The sequence below is a fragment of the Gymnogyps californianus genome, chromosome 25 (genome assembly GCF_018139145.2).
Source record: "Gymnogyps californianus isolate 813 chromosome 25, ASM1813914v2, whole genome shotgun sequence".
NCBI classification, from domain to species: Eukaryota; Metazoa; Chordata; class Aves; order Accipitriformes; family Cathartidae; genus Gymnogyps; species Gymnogyps californianus.
Genome location: NC_059495.1, coordinates 7870392 through 7889629, shown reverse-complemented (window position 1 = coordinate 7889629; position 19238 = coordinate 7870392). Strand labels below are relative to the sequence as shown.

At 45.3% G+C, this 19238-nt stretch overlaps 1 protein-coding gene across 1 annotated transcript in view; it reads right to left on the bottom strand.

Annotated features, from left to right (window-relative positions):
• Window positions 1–251: 251 nt before the first annotated feature.
• Window positions 252–19238, bottom strand: part of CDON (cell adhesion associated, oncogene regulated) — a 35875-nt gene continuing 16888 nt past the window's right edge. The window contains 9 exon segments of the mRNA XM_050910869.1: window positions 252–699; window positions 1372–1631; window positions 6302–6381; window positions 8769–9043; window positions 10136–10363; window positions 11864–11986; window positions 15238–15343; window positions 16677–16858; window positions 17586–17792. Of these exon segments, the coding sequence (XP_050766826.1) occupies window positions 533–699; window positions 1372–1631; window positions 6302–6381; window positions 8769–9043; window positions 10136–10363; window positions 11864–11986; window positions 15238–15343; window positions 16677–16858; window positions 17586–17792 (1628 nt within the window). The 3' untranslated portion in view covers window positions 252–532.

The following is a 19238-nucleotide window of genomic DNA, read 5'->3' as shown; positions in this document are numbered from 1 at the left end:
CTCCAGCCACGCTGTACGGACACGGCCGAGGTTCATTTTCCTTATTTATTTTCATTATTTACCCACCGGGTTCTTCCCGGAGAAACCAAACGAGGACGGGAGGCGTTCACGGGAAGGAGACGGTTCGAGTACCGCGGCAGCGATGGGTCATAAGCGTCGGACCCGCTTCGCTAAATCCCTGTATCGGACTTGCGGGAGAAGCGCTTCTCCCGCCGGTAATACGCCACAGAAAACACACTCCGTATTTCCCATCGTTGTTCTTTATATTATTACAATTCTTTTTTTTTTTTTTATACACGTAACCAGGCTAGTTTTGCGGTGCGTGGAGGGAGGGAAGGGGAGGGGAAGGAATTTCAAGGCATAAATAATATAAAAAAAGGCAACCATTTTTAACAACAAGATACATTCATATGACACTACTACAAAAAAATAAATAGTGACTCTCTCTGTTATAATTAACATCCCTCCATCACTCCTTTCAGCGACTCTGCTGTGCAGTTACTGGCGTTAAGTGGGGACAACGGTCACTTCCTCAGGTCTCCTGCAGCTGGGGCTGCCGAAGGTCCCCAGAACCGTTTAAGGTGAGGCTGGATGAACTCCATCCCGGTTTTTCCTTACAGTCCTTCGAAACAGGCTGCAGAATAAGGGGACTCCAGCTCAAAAGGTGGTTCGACGTTTCCAAGTGCACGCAGTTGTCACCTGCAAAGCAAGAGCAGGGCGGGTCGGTTGGTTCTTGTTGTTTTTTTTTAAAGTAGATCATCTCTTTCAGCTCAACGGACCCACAAGCCCGCAAAATTCCGACTAACAGAAGTGGGTGACGCTCTCCGAGCTCAGGCTCATTCCCACCGTCCCAGGCACAAAACATGAGGCAACAGCTCGGAGCATCGGCTCTATCCGAGCACGCCGACGGCACCGGTATCAAACAGGTCATGCCGATTAGGTCAGCCCAACTCCCACCTATGTTCCTGTGCCTGTTCATGCCTCCGGGATGGCTCTAGGCCGTCACGGATGCCTGCTCATTAGGGAAAACTCCATCAGGTAGCGTTTCAGCGGTTTCGGGAGACCACGGGTACGCTGTAGGTGCGGGCAACTGCGAGCCAGCATAAATCGGTCACAGCTTCGTTATCTGGAGCGCGCCTGCTCGATGAGCTCTGTTTAGAGGCATCGATCACGAGGGGCACGACAGCCACAGGCACCTGAGCATCGCTGCTCCCATTTTCCACAACAGGAGAGGCAGAACGCTTAATTGTTCTCAAAAAGCCAGGTCTTTTTGTGGGCTTAATTACTAGCTTCTCCGCAATAAATGACGGCTGTCCTACAGAATATTCCCGGCTTCAAAGCCGGGCAGCTATCCTCTCCGGAATGCCTTACCGTCCGTGTAATCCACGGAGAGGCGGTTCATGCCTTCTCGACAGCAGGGATGCTGGGCGGAGGGCTGCTCCGCTTTCTCCTTGCCGTCCTCCTCCAGCCGGGTGCCGCACTCCGGGACGGCGGAGGCCAAGCACATGGCCACCATGACGTGGCGATTCAGCGGTTTCATCTCCAAACCGTCCTGCTGATAAGGTGCTACGATGGGCACGACGGGTAGCGCGCCGCCGCCGCTGAACGTGCCGTTGGTTTTGGTGAAACATCTGCAGGGGGGACATAAGCCAAAGCGGGGTTACTCAGAGCTGCTCCTTTCCACCGCTTATCTCAAGCAACTGCAATTTAAGTACTTCACCGCGTGTCGTTCCGACTGTAACAACAGTCGGACAGCTTGCCAGATGAGTTTTGCGTATATTTTTTGGATCAATGCTGACATTAAGAAAAGGATCGAGCGTTTTTTAATCCCAACAGACAGCCGAAAACATTCAAAACATGCACTCAGTTACTTCCCCCGTCGACTGTGACCCCATGACCTGACTTGTGAGTCCATTTCTCCATCAAGGCAGCCCCATAAAACAGGTTTTCACCGCCAAAAAAAAAAAAAAAAGAGCTCAAGTTTGAAACCCAAACAGCAAACTTAAGTACCTTGGAAAATCAATACCAAGCATTATCAGAGTGAACACAAATTAGAAAAAAAAAATATATGTAAGGTTATAAATATAAACCCCTCCTCTGCTGTGTAACTCAGATTGTGGCCCGTAATACGTGCGTAAGGCTGTGAAATTGAAGTTAAACTGCTAAATCAATTGTTACAGCCAAGCTATTTAACCTTTAAACACAAAGGAGCTGGACCTTAAGAGACACGCATACCATTGCAGCAAGCAGGGAAAATGCCTACAGTGTTTGGAGCCCCGTGAACAACGTGGCCTCAGCGAACATTTATATAAGCAATTCCTACGTAAGAAAGCCCCCCCCAAAAAAATCACACTTCAGTGTGGTTTTATACAAAACCATAATTACCGCACAAGTAAAAGGTTCACTTGTACAGCTGCCATAAACTTCGGGCAACTATCCCCCAAAACGCTCCTTGTTGCGCGGCGCAGAGCGGAGAGGGATCCGCAGATAGAAGAGGAGCGTCGAAAGAAGGACGGAAAGCATTCAAAACCCACCGCGAGGCAGCGATACTCCGAGACGCTCCCGCGAAGGCTAAACAGGCTTCAAGTTTTTTATATGCCGATACGGATACAACTCGGAGCATTTTTTTTTTCTTTCCCCCTCCCTGCTAAATTTAAATTAAATTAAACATCCGTCGCCTGTTCTGCTCACGGCGACAAGCCTAACGCATCTTGCTTACAGGTAGCCGGTTATTACTGGGATGCTACCTGAGTGCCGGCATTTTGAAATACAAAAATTGATACGTGGGATCTGGCTGTTCGGGCGCTAGCTTACCTGGTAGCACAGCGTGTTTCTTTAGAGTGATTCGGGCCCCAAACTACGCAGAGCTGATCGTTATATTGCTGAAAGAGGCGGGGGGGAAGGTGGACTTTGACATCACCAGTGACAGGGTATCAGCCATCAGAGCCCACTTTGACAGCAGCTGAGCCCTCAGCACCAAAGTACTAGACTCAGGTGGATTTAAAACCAGGAGACATTAAGCCTGGCAATCACAGCAAGGTCCTGCCCAAGTCCCAGAAACCATTTTTATCCCATTAAAAAGGTCACGGCAACGCATAAAAACATCACGCTCGAGGGATCTGTCCTACAAACTCGCTCGGCGCCTGCTTTCACCCGTGATCAGCATTTGCCAGAACTGAAAGAGCAACAAGACATCCACAAATAACACAAATAAACTTTCTAGAGGAGGAACGGGAGCAAAGTTTCCCCTCCGGCAGATGTTTCACTTGCAAAGCCAAAACACGGGACAAGGCGGGGGGGATCCCTCCAGCAGCTGCGGTATCGCCCCGGGAGCCTGCTCCCCTCCCGAATGCCGGGAGGACGGAGCAGCACCGAGCTTCGTTTTCAACCTTCGCTCGCCTATTTTGTCCTTCCGCTCCCATAACTGCCTCCAAAATCATTATTCCAAGTACCAAAATACCACAGAAGCCACTGAAGAATCCACATGAAACACATCTGGTCTTCAAACAAATCCATTTATTAGTTTGCATTTCTTTCCACAGAGGTTTTGACTGCACTCACTTATTATTAAAAAAAAAAAATCTTAGAGGAACCTATTTAAAATGTTTGGTTTTGCATGTTTATGGGGGTTTCTTTTTCAAGATACAGAGAGGTCGGTGTAGTTCTTTATTACTGTACGGGCTTGAATGATGTTTCAAGACAGCAGTTCAGCTTTTTAAGCTTAAATAACCACATTTTGATGGAAACTAGCCATCGGTATATCCAGAGCAGAGTGCGCATGAACAGCGATGTAAAATCCCAGCTGCAGAAAACACATTTTCTATCTGTTCTCGGTGCTAAAATCCTACCAAACTATAATCTCAACTGAAGAGACCACACCAGCGTAATCTAGATTTAAAAAGCCGGAAAACCAGACTGCTTTATTTGAAATGCGTATTTCAGATTCCCGATCAGAATACAGCGAAGAAGAGAGATCTGCAAAAATGTAAATTGCTCTGCAACCATCAGGTATCTAGAAAGTTTTAGTGCAAAAGCACCAGAGAAGAAGGGGGAAAAAAAAAAAAAAAATCAGTTCTCAATCCTAATGTAACAAGCATAAACCACACTCGTCTTACCGGCTTTGTCCACAATAGCAAAGTGGGTATCCACGTTTCAGCAACTTCTACCTCTGGCAAGCCTCCACGAGCAGTTACGAGAGCATAAAGTGCTAATTTAAACAGAAGACCGAGGGATTTCACCACTGTAATAATAAAACCTGCTCCGAGATGGCTATTGCTGAAAACAGCCGTGGCAGCCAGCTACTCAATACGCTAAATCTTTAGGATTCATTTGCACGTGGTCACAATTCAAACGGCTGCTAAATCCAACCCGAACCAGCAACAGCTCCAGGCACCCAGTGGAAACAGGCTCACTTCGGAATTAGGAGCGCCAAGGTGGAACGCACGAGCAAGACCACGTGCACCTGAAATGCTCACGAGTTACAGACCGTCGCCTGGCTGCTAGGGGTGTTTCCACTTGAACCCACCTCCGTTACCCCACGGGTGCTCTGCAGAGAGGAATCGCCTGTTTTTTAGCACGCACGGTGCAGTAACGCGAGGGTGGGACGAGGCACGGGTCCCTCCACGGCACGAACAGGAGGCCAGACGGAGGGGACAGCCCTTACCCGCGTCAGGTAGCCACGAGGTTCAACAAAGAGGGGGGAAAAGACTCCGGGCCTCAAATTCCCACTTGCCAAAACCTACCGACCTGACTGCACTAACCCACCAGGCCTTTCTCCTCCTCCTCCTCCTCGCCCTGGCTATAACATCCAGTTCCCTGGTGTAACACTCGGGCACGTTTCTGGTCGTCCCCGTTCCCCTCTCCCATGTCCTCCTTCCATTCCCCCAGCACCGGGAAGGGAACGGAGCGGTCCCGGCTGTGCAGCTCTCCGGCCAAACGGAGGTTAATGGTTCCCTCTGGGGTAAGGCAGCTGTAAAGGACAACTTGTTTCTCTATCAAGCAGTCAAATATAGAACAGGGATGTGAAAATTACAAAGTTCAGACCCTGCTGACGACCCATCTGGGAGGAACAGTACAGTTGCAGAGGACAGAACCCCTTCTCCCTGCTTTCTTAAGGAAAAAAAAAAAAGAGCAATTAAGAATTTAAATATGCTTAAAACTGGAAAGCGAGCCCTTAATTACGGCATAACACATATAGCGTGTTCCAAATTACGGCCCGTCGTACGCATCTTGATGACTGCTGTTACACAGCCTGCCTTGAAAACAGAGAATTGGCTTGTAAGGAAACGGTAGCTCGCTTCCCCCAGAGACCAGTCGTGACACTGGTCCGGACAAAGCGCGCCCTGCGAGTAGCAGCCCGTCTCCATCACGCTATCACGCGTATGTTCATGGAAGGAGGAAGAATTTAAAAGCCTAAAGTTATATTTTAAAAAGTAAAACCATGAAAATAAAGCGAACGTGTTTTCTGCCTTCAACAACAGCTTAATTTCAACTCAGCTTCTCCAGATGTTCACCCAAAGGCAGCCGACGATTTTAATAAGACAGAAAATTCAAAGTATGATTGAAAAAACCCAGAATTTACCAGTCAGAGCAGTCCAGCACGTCTGACTTTCGGTCCTATTTTTAGTCATTAAAATAACCAGAGATTTAGTCAGAAGCCTGGAAGGATATTCTTTAAAACTTTCAAAAGTGAAAAACCTAATAAAGATCCAGACTCCCAGCTACAACGCAGAAGACAGATTTTCCCTTATTCTATACAAGAATCCTTTTTCTCGCGCAAAAACCGTATCCCACACTGACAACGGCTGGCCAAACTGCTCCTGAAGGCCTGAAGAACCTCCAGTACCATGTTTTACAAAGAATTGTGTTGTGAAAGCAAAGCTGTGAGCCTAGTTCGTCGGCGTTCTTAAGAGAATGGCAGGAAACGTAAAATACAGAAGACCAATTAAATCCTATTTGACAAACTCCATATGGAATGATTTTGTTATCTCAAAACTGAAGAAAACACAGGAAATAAGGTTTTAAAAAAAAAAAAGCTAGTGCCCAACCTGCTTCACTTCCTAGAGAGCATCAGGGGAACACGTTGAGCAAAACGAGCTCTGGGGGGTTTAATAACTTGTTTTATTCCGTCCCACAGACAATCACCAACTGCTCTCCGAGTCATACGCTGACATCGAGCTCCTCCGCACCCTCAGCCAGGACTCAAAGCTCTCTGCTTTTGTTTGCCCCAGCTTTAGCCACAGCGCGCAGAGCGAGGGCTCCTGTTGGTGAAGGTCCTGCCTTCGCCCGAGTTTTACATCACCTGTTATTGTTCCGACAATTTCGGCAACTGATGCACTCCGAGGGCTCGGCCTGCGGCACTGCTGTGTACATCCCACCGCCCTGCAGCAGGAAGGATTAATTAAAAAAAAAAAATAGAAATCAATCGCTATTCGAACATACAAGAGTCACTGAGCAGGCAGTTCAGCTCAAGCTAGCACCCCAAGCCCTCTCAATTCGTTTTCAAACTCTGATCACCTTATCAGTCTTCAGATCCGTGCCCCATAACGTGGCATGGCAACACTGAGCTATTATACAGTCAAGCGGAGGGTTTTTTGCCAGCATGTGTGTCAGAGAAAAGTAAATAACTGCAGCTTAGACAAGCATGTGGTAATTTCCCTGGTCTGTTTTCAGCTTAATACGCTCAGGTTTAATTTAATAAACACACTGTAAATAGGTTTATTTTTAACACTGATGACAGACATGAAAGCAAATTGCTGTTCATTAGCAAACTGTGCCCATTTGGGGAGACAGAGTATTAAATTTTCAGGGCTGATGTCACAACACAAACCCATCCCACTTTCCTGTAATTACTCCGATTAGATCAGTTTACTTCGCTACACTGATTTTTGAAGCATTTCATATTTTTACAGATGGGGTAATTCCTTAGCCAGCAATGACTCTGGGTGAGAGGGATTTTGTGTTGTTAGTTTTGGCTGAAGGGGCCATTACAAGCAAGTAAAAATGCCCAGATTAACACATACCTCATTGTTAAGGACTAGGCGGACACTGATGCGGGAGCCGCTTGAAAACGGCGCTGCGGAGCCGGGCTACGGCGCCGTGTTTCAGGAGGGGAGCCAGTTCGGGAAAGCTCACCTGGCTTTTGAGATTCCAACCGGTAGGTAACTTCTAACAATCCTATTTCTGCAAAACCCTTATCCTTCAGGTTTTTGAGGACGCTGAGTCCAACAGGGAGCACTGAGGAAATGCCTAATTAGTCTTGATTGCCATCCTGGCCAGTTTCTCTCTTCCTCATTTAGCCCAATCAGTGAAACAATAAAGAGAGTCCTAACGAGGATGAGAACATCCTGTTCCTCTGCGCTGCCTCACCCGCGTGCCAGTCCCGGTCCTTCTACATGGGAAGGGATTGCGTGACTCAAACTTTCTACAACACGGAGCAGGGAAGAGAAAAACTCAACCCAGTCAACTCTTCGCAAGGAGACAGCGGCACTGTGCGTCCCATCTCGTGGCACAGAGGAGCTCCAAGCACCGAGACCTGTGTTGCTGTACGTGTATTTCCTTCCTTTCCCCCCCCAAAAAAAATAAAAATAGGAGGGACAAAACATCAACGCAAGCCCCCAAGCTTTCTCATGGGCGAGCTTTCAAGCACTGCAAGAATCTTCCCTTCCTGAGGGCTTGTACACTTGGAGACTTTTCACCCACCGGGAGGTTGGACAGGTCCAAAAAAACCACAGTTTGGGCCTTGGTTGCTCTTGAAAGCCACCGAAGAGCGGCACTTCTTGCCACAGGAGCAGACCAGAGACAGAATCAGGTGAAGAACCAACTGGTCTGGACTCAAAGCTGGAGTTAACTGAAGGGGCAACTACTGTGCAAGCGCTAATTTGTTGTTCAATAAAATGAAGTGCTTGTGTTCAATTACTAACACAAACAATAGCCCCATTTTTTTTCCCTCCAGAAACAGCATGGGTTATTCAGACTTTTGAACTTTTTCTTTCAGTTTTCCTGGGCAATGTTCACAGTTTTGAGTGAGTTTAGTAAGTTTGAATGCAAGCCATCTGTTTCCATAGACAATAATGAATTCATTATTCTCTCTTGGAAACGGGACACATTTCAGCAAATGAAGTATTTTTCCACAGCATACAAAGGCTGGATCACAGACTTAAATTAGTTTTTAATTTTATTTCAAATTTCAAAACAAAAAATGAGCCCGTCTCAACAGTCACAAACAAGGGACTGAAAAAAAAAAACCCAAACCCCAACGTTATTACGTTGTTGCATTTCAAGATGTATGGGGCATTTTATTTTATGGAACCTCCTGCTACATTCGTGCTTTGCCATAATTAATAGCATTGCTTAGAGTTACAGATCTGAAACAGGTGGGGGAAAAACGGGTGATCCATAAAGCTGCAGAATAAGCAGCTATAATTAAATCTATTTAACTTGAAGATTGAGAAATACCATATGTACAAGTAAAGCATCTCAGCCCAGTACTGCAGCATTCTCAGAGCTTACATGCTGTTAGGAGGAGGGTAGAGGCAGATTTCCCAGAGTAAGTGGAATTCTTGCTGTCATCTGATATTCTCAAATGAAAACCATGATGTTTGTATCAGAAATATCAGCCCAGTTGCTTCCTCTGGGATAAGTAATTTAGTGGAACTGGCTGTTATCAATGGATGAGTATTTCCCCCACCCAAATTAAGTCTGCTTCTACAACCTCTGAATAAATCCCAAGGTCTAGGCTGAGCCTTGCACCCGGTGTAAGGGCTTACGTTCACAAGATGATGGGGATGTTCATAGTCCATGTGCGTCCTGGACAGGGAGTTGGTGTGCCCTGGGTACAGTCCAGCTCCTCCATTCATGATCCCATTAACTCCATTAGCAACTTTATGATGGACATGGGGACAGCCGTTGCTGAGGCCGCCGTTGCTTATGAAGTTGCCGTGGATGCTGCCGTTGACTCGGCTTGTGCCGGGTAAGGTCGTGTACTCAATCATTTGCCCGTTGATATCCGCCCCTTGACAGAGATAGCCAGGGGGGTCATATTCTGCAAGAGACATTATCACCGAAAGCATATTTATTGCCAAATGAGAAGTTGAACGAGCGTCTCCAAGAAACAAAAGAAACCTACTTTCTCTTTCTACAGCTTTTGTAAGTTAACTGTAATATCTAAGCGCTTAGTATCCAAATGTAGAAATGGAAACCAGCCACACCCTGGAAAACAGACCAGGAACATTGGTCTGAAAGGACTTGGCTGACGTCAGTCACTGTGAAGAGCGCCCTAAAAACGGGCCATTTGTATAATCAATAGGCCCTTGGCTATCTGCTACGAACTGCTTCCAGAAAATATCTCTGGGCCGCAGTCGAAGACATTATCTTATCTTGCAATAAGTTTCGGTTCACTTCTCTTTGTCGGGGAGTAAGGACATTTAAAAATAACCACCGGCTGTGGAAAGAGCAAGGCTGATTTATGCACTAGGAACAGAAAAGGCTACTGAAGACTTCTGCCAGCACAGAACCCTTTGGTGGGTACAGAGCACCTTGCAAAGAGCGCTTAATCTCCAAGGCATCTGCTCAAGGCTCCTACTTGCAAACTGGCAGGTTTTCCTTATTAACACCTCTCTAAAAGGCCCAGGCATTGAACTCCATTTTACTGTGAGGGGACTAGAGAGGTAACAAGGGACTTGTCCTCCGACTGCTGCAAGCTCTTTTTCTTTCCAGATATACCCAAGAGAGGGAGAGGGAGAGATACGGGGCTTAAGTCTCCACATTTTAAGAAGTACTTACGATTACACTCAAGTTCTGCCACTGCCATCAGCAGAAACGTACGCAGGCACTTAAAGTTAAACATAAGCTGAAGAAACATTGCCCGGGCATTTCACACACCATTCTTTGGGTGAAACTGCAGCACAACTGTGCAGCAATGCAGCGAGCATCGATGCAAAGAAATGGAGACATTGCTGCTCTTAAAAAAACCCTACATCTTCACCTAAGTCACACCTAGAAAGTACAAGTCTCTAAATAAATGCCAGTTGGCTTATAACAGGAAACCGCTGCCCATTCATAAAAGGTAATATGAACGTTACTAATTTTACTCTGATAATATTTTCGTCGTGAAAGGAAACCAAAAATAACTCACTCTGCATGGCGTTTTGCTGGCGGTTCTTCCACAGGCACATGGCAATGAAAACGATGAGGATAAGGACCATCACCCCAAGGACGCAGCCCACGATCAAGTACAGCATGTCACTGCTCCGAACGGGGCCGTTTGAAGGCCCAGCTCCGCTTCCCCCAACCCGGTCAGGGGGATTCGGTGGCGTGCTCAGGTCTTTCACTGGATATTCGGATGCTCCCGGCGTGCGTTTCACTGGATGAAAGAAGAGACAAGTACAGGTATGCCCGCTAAATGCGTTTTCTTAATGCGTTTTTTCATTATGAAATGAAAAGAATTACTGCTGAGTTGGAACCCTAATGCCTCAAAAAGCAAGCTTCCAAGTCAATATTAAAACCTATAACGAGAAGGCCAACTACTATTGGGTAATAACTATTTGCCTTGGAAAATGGTTATTATCCAGCTTGCTAACCCTCTCATTGAGGTCACTCGAAACTTTAACGAGCAACTCGACATACGCATGGCTAGAACTGCACTAACTCCCAACTTGAAAGAGCGCAAATCTTTCCACTTCTGAGGTCAGGAAAAACCACAACATGCATTTCTATCGCCTAACCACTGCCAGATGACCTACTTTTATCTGATGTGAACCCTGCTAACCCCGTTTTCAAAACCGTACTATTGAAGATACTACGAGCTGAACAGAAAGATCACTGACAACGAGATGCTCGTTTAACCCAGGAATTAAATTTACGTTAGTTTTCACCACACCACAGCTCAGATTCATTTCGTTTGACACTAAAAGCCTAAAAGACGTGCCTGCCTTAGGAGCGAAGCTGGTCAGAGAGACACAAGCACCTCCATGCAGCTATGTTAGATAAGCTGGATCACCCCCGTCAGCCTGGAGGAGATGCATTTTAAGGAAGAGTCAGTATGAACGACAGATTACATCTTGCCAATTTTAAAATTACGGAAGAAAGTGATATTCCTTGCAGGAGGAAGACCAACTGTGCGTGTAGCCTGAAACCCTGCAGCTCCTAGCCCTTCTTTCAAAGGCTTTGCTATTAACTTAGCTAAATTTTGATGCTTCCGCTCCTAGAGGGCTTTTTTTCTTTTTTTAAAAAGATTTCTTCATAGCACTGCATTTGAAGTTTACTGTCTGCATTTTCCCTTTACAGCCTTACTTGGTTTTAGAGATTAAAGGAGACAGGAATTCTTCGCAAAATAGATGTGACTGCCATATCTGACACTTCCAGAGAACAGTACAAACTTTGTGCCAGAGGCATGCAGGATTAGCAATGGAGGCAGCCAACATAACCATCAATTGCTGTGGTCTGCACTTATACAACGTGTCACAGAGCCCCGGAGACATAAAACAGACGTACAAATCAATTCTGTCATCTTCAAGAGCATGGTTGTCTCCTAAGGAGAGGCTATCAGCACAGCAGAGGAAAAAAAAAAACACCCAACCCTGAACAACAATACTATCTCTTAGGCCAGGCAAATCTGCAGAGCTTTGCTAAGAGCCTTTCCCGGGAGTGCAACATATCAGTTTCCATATGTTCAAAACAATCCCAGCTTCGGAAGACAAAACAATCCTCCAAAACATTCCAGAAAATTACGGTCTTCATCGCAGCTGACTTTTGCACTGCGGGGGAAAAAAAAAAAAATTCACCACAGCGGCTATTCCAATGCCACGAAACGCCACCTTCACACGGTCCCACAGGCGAGCGGACGCGCTATTTCGGCGCTCACCTTTGGTTTCGCAGATCATCACGTTGCTGTACTCGCTTTCACCACCTTCGTTATAGCACTGCATTTTAATGTCGTAAGATGTTTCTGGCTGCAGGTGATTTATCAAGTGCCATTGCTTCGTACCTATGGGGGGAGAAAAAAACCAATAAATCAACGGCATTTCGTTTACTCGCACGAGTCAGAATTAGGTACGAGTATGTCACAGTGTCTTTCTCTGTAAAATGCAGGGGTATTGCAGCTTTTCCTGTTAGCACAAAAGTCTTTATTAACCATTTATGGACTTATCTGAAATCATAAGACTCGCATTGTCTTGTGAAATAGATTCTTAGAAGAACCTTTTGACGAATAAAAGTGGGTTGGTTTTTTTTTTTTTCAGTATTTTCAATTGATTTTTAAAAACAAATACCTTTCTCTACAAAAAACAGAAGTCGCTAAACTCAAAAAATAGACATCCAAGTTTCCAGCATCTGTACATTTAAAATCAACAGCACTTCTGTGCATCTTAAATGTGAAACTGCTGAAGGGATGGGTTTAGGATGGGTTATGCTAGCTACTTACAGTATGCAGGGCAAATAACAAGGCAAAACTGGCACAGAAAACAGATTAACCTTGGGACAGGGGAAAAACTTCACTGTGATAAGACCCTCTCCCAGTCTGCGATCCCACAGGATCCCTAGAGATGCGAGGTACGGAGCGAAGCCGCCCGTTTTTTGCGGGAAGGATACGTCTGTGTTGCTCAACTTAGCCAAAACCTCAAATAATTGAACGTGCATTTCATTAAACATACTAGGAAACAAAATTAGACAGCGAGGCCATCTCTCGCGCTGCCTGCTCCTGCAGAGACGGATCCCAAGCCAAGCAATCTTCTCTAATAGGACGGTTTTGTCATCTCTGGCTCCCGGCCAGCATTTCATTTAGACACCCTCCTGAAGTACTGAGCACTTCAGTATAAATCACTCTCAGTTTTTACTTTCACGGGCTTGTGACAAATTTTAATAAACAGCAACCCTTCCCCACCCCCCCCCCCCTTTTTTTTTTTTAAGGGAGTTTAATTAACTGTTTGAGCACTCTTAATCCCTCTTGGAAAATACCACCTTGAACTGTTTCCACTGTTTCTAAGAAACTGTCATACCACCTACTGATTTAAGCATTAATAAAAAAAAATAAGGCTCGCTCGGCTGGCGGGGGCTGTCACCATGACTCTGTCCTCTGGGACCCAAGCCCAGGTGCGGGTACCCCTGCCCGGCCAAAAAAGGGCAGGGGGTACCCAGAGGGACCCCATTTCGGTTCGGGGGTTTTGGGAGGGGATACACAGCACAGTCCGAGCTCCATCCCTTGCATGCCGGGCGTCCCAAGCGAGGGCAGACAAGCCCTGGCTGAAGCCGGAGCCGGCCTTTCCCTAAATCACACGTTTTCCCAAGATTCATACTCGGTTTTCCCGTCGCCCCCGCCCCCAAGCATTCCTTTCCGTAATTACTACACCAGGTTTTAGGTTTCCGCTTCAAACCATTAGTGGAACTGGAATCAGTACAGGCACTTTAACTGTCCTCTTCGTGCACCATTAGCAAGGAAAAACATTTAAACAACTGACATCAGACTGCATTTACATTTAAAATTCAATCTCCAGGACCCTCGAAAGAGAGAAATTCAGACCGTCAGTGCAGGACAGGCCTGATTTTGCTTTGCTTTTGCTTAAAGCTGCTGGAAGATACCGAGGAGCCATCTGAGTCAAGCTTTTTGCTTGGGTTTTTTTTTTTTTTCTTTAAATAAAATCTGATTTTGCCTGTAGCGGCATTTATAAGAAGAAAAAAAAGTTTTCTGCAGAGTTTTGAATGTCTCGAAAGACAAGACTTAACAGGAAACGGTAAGGAAAGCCTACGGCAAGTACTTAGCTAATACAGGCATCACAACACTTTTTCCACAACTCATGCAGTCATTTCAAGATAAAATTCCCTGTCAAAAAACAGACAGATTAATTCAAAGGTAACAGAGGGGGGAAAAAGTGAAGAACAAGTGATTTATGGCAAAAATACCTTAAGTCACATGTTTCTCTACATATTTCAACATCAAATGCTTCCAATCACACTTTAATTGAAAATAGCACACTTTTTTTTCCCTTTTTCTTTCCCCCCCTGAAAAGCTAATTTAGGGGAGCACAGTAAAGAAAAGTTTAAGTTTAAATATTTCCACCGAATGAGTTTCTGTTCCAGGCTTTGGCAGAGCAGAGCAGCTGCTAATGGTTTCAGACTGCCACAAAGAGTTCAATACACACACACACACACACGCGCGCGTGCTCTCGGAAAAAAAAAAATCAGAAACAAGCTAATTTCACAGCACAGTGGAGCCCACTTAAACAACTAACTGCTTAGTGTATAAGATTTATAAACACACAAGCTCTGCCTAGCAAAGGCTAAAATACATTTGCAGATGAAGGTGCAGACTGCATAAGCTTCTTTAAAGCAATCCTCTGAGCCAAAACTCTGGATCTTTAATAGCTTTATAGTGTGCAAAAGCTTGTGTCACGCATCAAAGTACTATGCGGAGTATTGTCTAGCGGGGGGAAAATTTTCAAAATAAAGGCCCGTTCCTCTTGTAACTGAAATAAATGAGGGGGAAAAAAATAATTAACGTCATCGGGACAGAATGAGATCACTAAGTTTACTCAGCCCAAGCAATAAGGACATTAAGTAAAATATTTTTAAAAGGGTTTTCCACTTCTGGACTAATACAGACATTATCTAATAACTTCTTCCAGGAAAATGATGACCTAATATGCACAGGGAAAAAAATAACCTGATTAAAAGGCAAAATGAAGCACAAACATACCTGCATTTGCAGCGTACTGCAGCACTTGGGGCTAAAAGTAACTTCCTTATAGCAGGATAAGCAATTAAGCAAGGTAAGAGGAGAGAAGGGCAATTACACACAAGGTACTACCTAGCTTAGAAAATCCGTGCTGGGGTAAATCATCTTAAAAGCCAGCTAGTTATTAGTACAGTCTGTAACACAAGATGCGCTTACCCTGGGTTAAGTCTCATTTACGCTGCTTTCTCTTTACCCAACTACTTTAAGCTAAACCAGTTTAAATAGGTTTAAACCTAGATTAAGGATTTGCAGCAGTATAACAAGACAAACTTAAAACCAGTATTTAGTTCTCAGGTTTCCATGTAGCAGAGGCTTCAGAAGGAAGAAACAAGTTCATGTGTGGGCAGAACTTGACGTTATGTAGTTGAGATAGCTACTTCTGTGAAATATATTGTAAAGACTTAGTTTGGGAAAAGCAGTTTAGATTTCATATAAACACAGCCAACATGGCTACATGATGTTCTTCCCCATCGAGTAGTGTTATTAAGCATACGTATACTGCACCGTACCTTCCACGATATCCCTCTTGTAGTCACTGTCATTGTCACTGTCCGTAGGCCGATAATAGATATAAAAACCTTGGATGGGAGTGTTGTTGTTGCTTGATGTAATATACTAAAAAGAGAATTTTAAAAGATTGCGTTAGAGAAGAAAAATTTTAATAGAGTCCTGCTGAGCTGCCATCACCAAACATCTTATCGCCTTGAAATATGCACTTTTTTTTTAATAAGGTTGTGCAAGCGAGGTGCAGGGGGAGGTTTGCAGAGAAGCTACAACAGAAAAGAGGATTATCAGTTGCTGCGGATGTGCAGGCACAGCTAAGATGAGCACAATGCCAGGGGTCCTCACAGGGCTGCAGGAGAGCTCTCTGCCACTGAACTCCTCGGACCAGTTGAAAAAGAGAGGGTAGCACTGGGACAAGAGACTGCGCTGGGGCTGACGCTTCCCTCCCACATCACTTTCCAAACCGTCAATTAGGGTTTGACCAAGAACGGCCTGAAAATTTGCGTGATTAATGGAAATGGAAAAGTTAAGACCATTTTTACTTCAGAAAGAGTTAATGTCACTCTAAAATTCAGCTCAAGAATATTTTACTTCAAGTTATGCAGCCTCCTGAGGAACCAGAGGTTATTTTAAGTTTATTATCCTTAACATCTCTTAAGGCTGAGCTAGCAGAGCAAACTAACACTGGGAACTCTACACGTTAAATCCTCCAAAGTATACCGGGGGTTAGATTTCAAAACAAGAGCAAAGAATTTCTGTGGGTTTCAAGAAGGACTTTAAAGTACTTGTTTACAAAAGACGAGGTAACAGGGGAAAGGAAAACGTTTCTCTAGCATGAAACCTCTACTGGATGCGAGGGAAGACGGCGGGTTTTAAACGCAGCGCCCGCTCCCAGCCATCACAGCCTGGATTGACAAAAGCAGCAGGGATTGCAGGAAACGAAGCCAACTCATGGCAGGAACAGCGGTTTGGACAGACTTAAGCCCACTGGTGCCTCTTGAGATGTCTGTGCCAAAGCAGGTGGACTAAGGCGGCTGCAGCCTTTCACCGGCGCTGCCAGTTGGGCTCACATCTGGCGTAACCCGAGGCGGTGGTGCGTGGCATCCCCCGGGGAGCTGGAAGGGGAGAGCGAGGTGGAGGGATGCTGGGAGACAGCGCAAAAAGGCAGCAAACAACCCACAGGGCTGCCTCCGAGGAGGAAAAAGCGTTTGGAAATGAGGGGCAAAGGGCTCGAAAGGCATATGGCCCGTTAAGTTACCCAGTTCTACCATACAAGCATGAAGTATCTTAGCCCTCTTCTAGGAAGAGGATCATCTCTGAGTCTCGGGGGGGGAAAACTACCACTCACTACTCCGCAATCAGCTCTTAATCCTTGACTTTTAAGAGCCACAGCAGTAAAAACTGGCCTGCAACTGTGAGAAGAACAGGAGACAATTATACCTACCGTCCATTTTAACATGATCTGAGTGTCACTGATGGCTTCGGTGTAAGCTATGTGAGGTCCTGTGATAGGGCGGTTGGAAAACCGACTGGTAAATCCGGCTACTTGGTAAGGGCGAGATGCTGCGCTGCGTGGGCTCTCCCCATAATTGTTCACAGCAATCACACGGAACCTATACATTTCTCCTTTTAAGGGAAAAAGTGAAAGAAAGATGACCTTGTAGCAAAACAAGCACTAGAAAGAGGATTGAAGGAGAGACTAAACAGATGAGGAAGTACTTTTTGCACAACATCCAATTAGAAGTAGGACTCATTGCCACAGACTAATGTGGACATCAGAAATATAAACAGCTTCTAAGAGCAATTAGGGAAATTCTCTCAAGAAAAATCCACAGGCTATTACACACAGAGATGGAGATGCCTCCACCAGCTCAGGAAGTCCCTGAACTGCAAACTGGTGGGCACTGAGAAGATGCTTCAAAGGATACCTATCACCAGCCGTTCCCCCTGCTCTTGCACTCTTTCCCCAAGCTTTCAGGGTGGGATACTGGGAGAAACCAGGACAGACGTTTTTCCATTAATGCATTTTTCTCTTTTTGCATTCCGGGTGCTTACTAGAAGGACAATTAAGTTAAAAATAGCAATAATACACAACCCTCCTCTCTACATGACCAAGTATTAAATTATGGTGGTGGGTTTTCTTCCACTTGGAAAGCCAGAAATCAACTTGAATTCATGTAACGAGCTCCTATTCCACACAAAAACCACCTAACCGACCAGAAACAGGATAAACCAAGCAGAAGTTAATACAAAACAACCGAAGAGTTCCAGCATTCTCTCAGCAGGAGCACAGTCAGCTAAGCAAAGACAACAGCAACAGCAGCCGAGGTGAAGGAAAGATCATTTTTAATACCTGGCTCCAAGTTACGAACTTCCACAGACAGCTTGGAAGGAGAAATGTTATCAGCTGCAATTAGCCAGTCACTGTTTCGACCCAGGCGTTTATACTCCACTTTAAAGGCAGTAATGGGGGAGCCACCGTTCGCTCGTGGTATCCACGTGACGTAGACGGATGACTCTGATGCTGTGGAGATCGTGGGTCGGTCGGGAGCTTCTGGAACTGAAATGAGAAATTCAGTTACAAGAGGATTAGCCAGCTGAAACTTTATTTTCTGCAGCAACTGATTAAACTAGTTGCCGATGATTAAATTAGACTTTGTGTATTAACAAGGAGAATCTTAAATCCTCCCGTAATAACTACTCCCCTTACTCTTCTGGAAAAGATGCCTGAAGAGCAGAAAACAGAGGAATCAATTACTTTATCAACATTAATAATCAAAAAAGATATGTTGTTGCACTACCCCAACCCACCTCTACATGGAAACAGAAACACGTACTAAGCGAACAGGAAAAATTTGGTTGTTGTTTTCAAAACCCTGAAATTCCCCCAGACCCAATGAGACTTGAACCCATCCACACTAACGAGCTCCGTGTGGCTGGAGAAATGAGAACGAAGAGCAAACAAAGCATGCAACGAATGATATACTTACTGAACTCACTTGAAGTTACAGACAGCAGTGGAACAGAGAGAACGGAAAGAGGTGGTATTAGTAAATCTGGCGATAACCATTCTGACAACCGATGAGAGCTGTAAGGCTTTACTAAACTAGCTTGTATTCATTAACACGGAGCCGGTGACTGATGAGAGGAGGAACTGAGCAAGGAACAGGGAGCCAGCAGCTTTGGGGGCATGAAGCAGGCTGAGCATTTGCAGCCAGGCACACGTAAGGTGTCCCCTTGTGTGGCTCCTCTGATATTTAGCACTGTCACAAGCATGCAACGCTCAGCTCCTCGCCTGCATTACTAAACCTCTCCACTCACCTTTGGTTTTACCCAAAATTTCAGATACCAAGTCACCTTTGAGATCTCAGCCCCTGAGTAAATTTGCCTGAGTCAGGTCAATGAGTTGAGAGGCTGGTGAGAAGAAGGACTATAAACATGCTGTTTTCACTGGAAACCAGGCTAAACCCCCCCCCCCCAAAAAATCACACCTACTGGGAAGTGGTTGTATCATCTTGTCATCAGAAATAAGCCCATCCCTGGGAAGCCACAGGAAAATATTCAGAACAGATATAATCCACCTTGACAACTTAAAACTCTGACACAGCCATTTCCCATTTCCCCTCTTCCTCTGGATCTTTCACAGTGGAAGAGAAGAGAAAACCAGAGTATTTAGCAAAAGCAACCGCAGGTTTAAAAATGAGCAGCAAGAACATGCGTCATACGTGAAAATCTTATCTTATTTTTGAGAGCCACACATGCAGGTAACAGCATCCTTGGAAATACTGTATGTTCACCAGATTGGGGCATGCATTTGCTGAATTCATAGCTTCAAACACCCCACCGCAGATGGGTACTTAGGCAGGTACTTAAAATGCTAACTCACTGACTGGAATAAGGTAACCTTTCAGTTAGTCCCAAAGTAGGAACTATGATCTTTTACTCTAGAAACACACAGAAGAACAGAAAATCTAGCCGATATCTGACCTCACTCACAGAAGTCCCA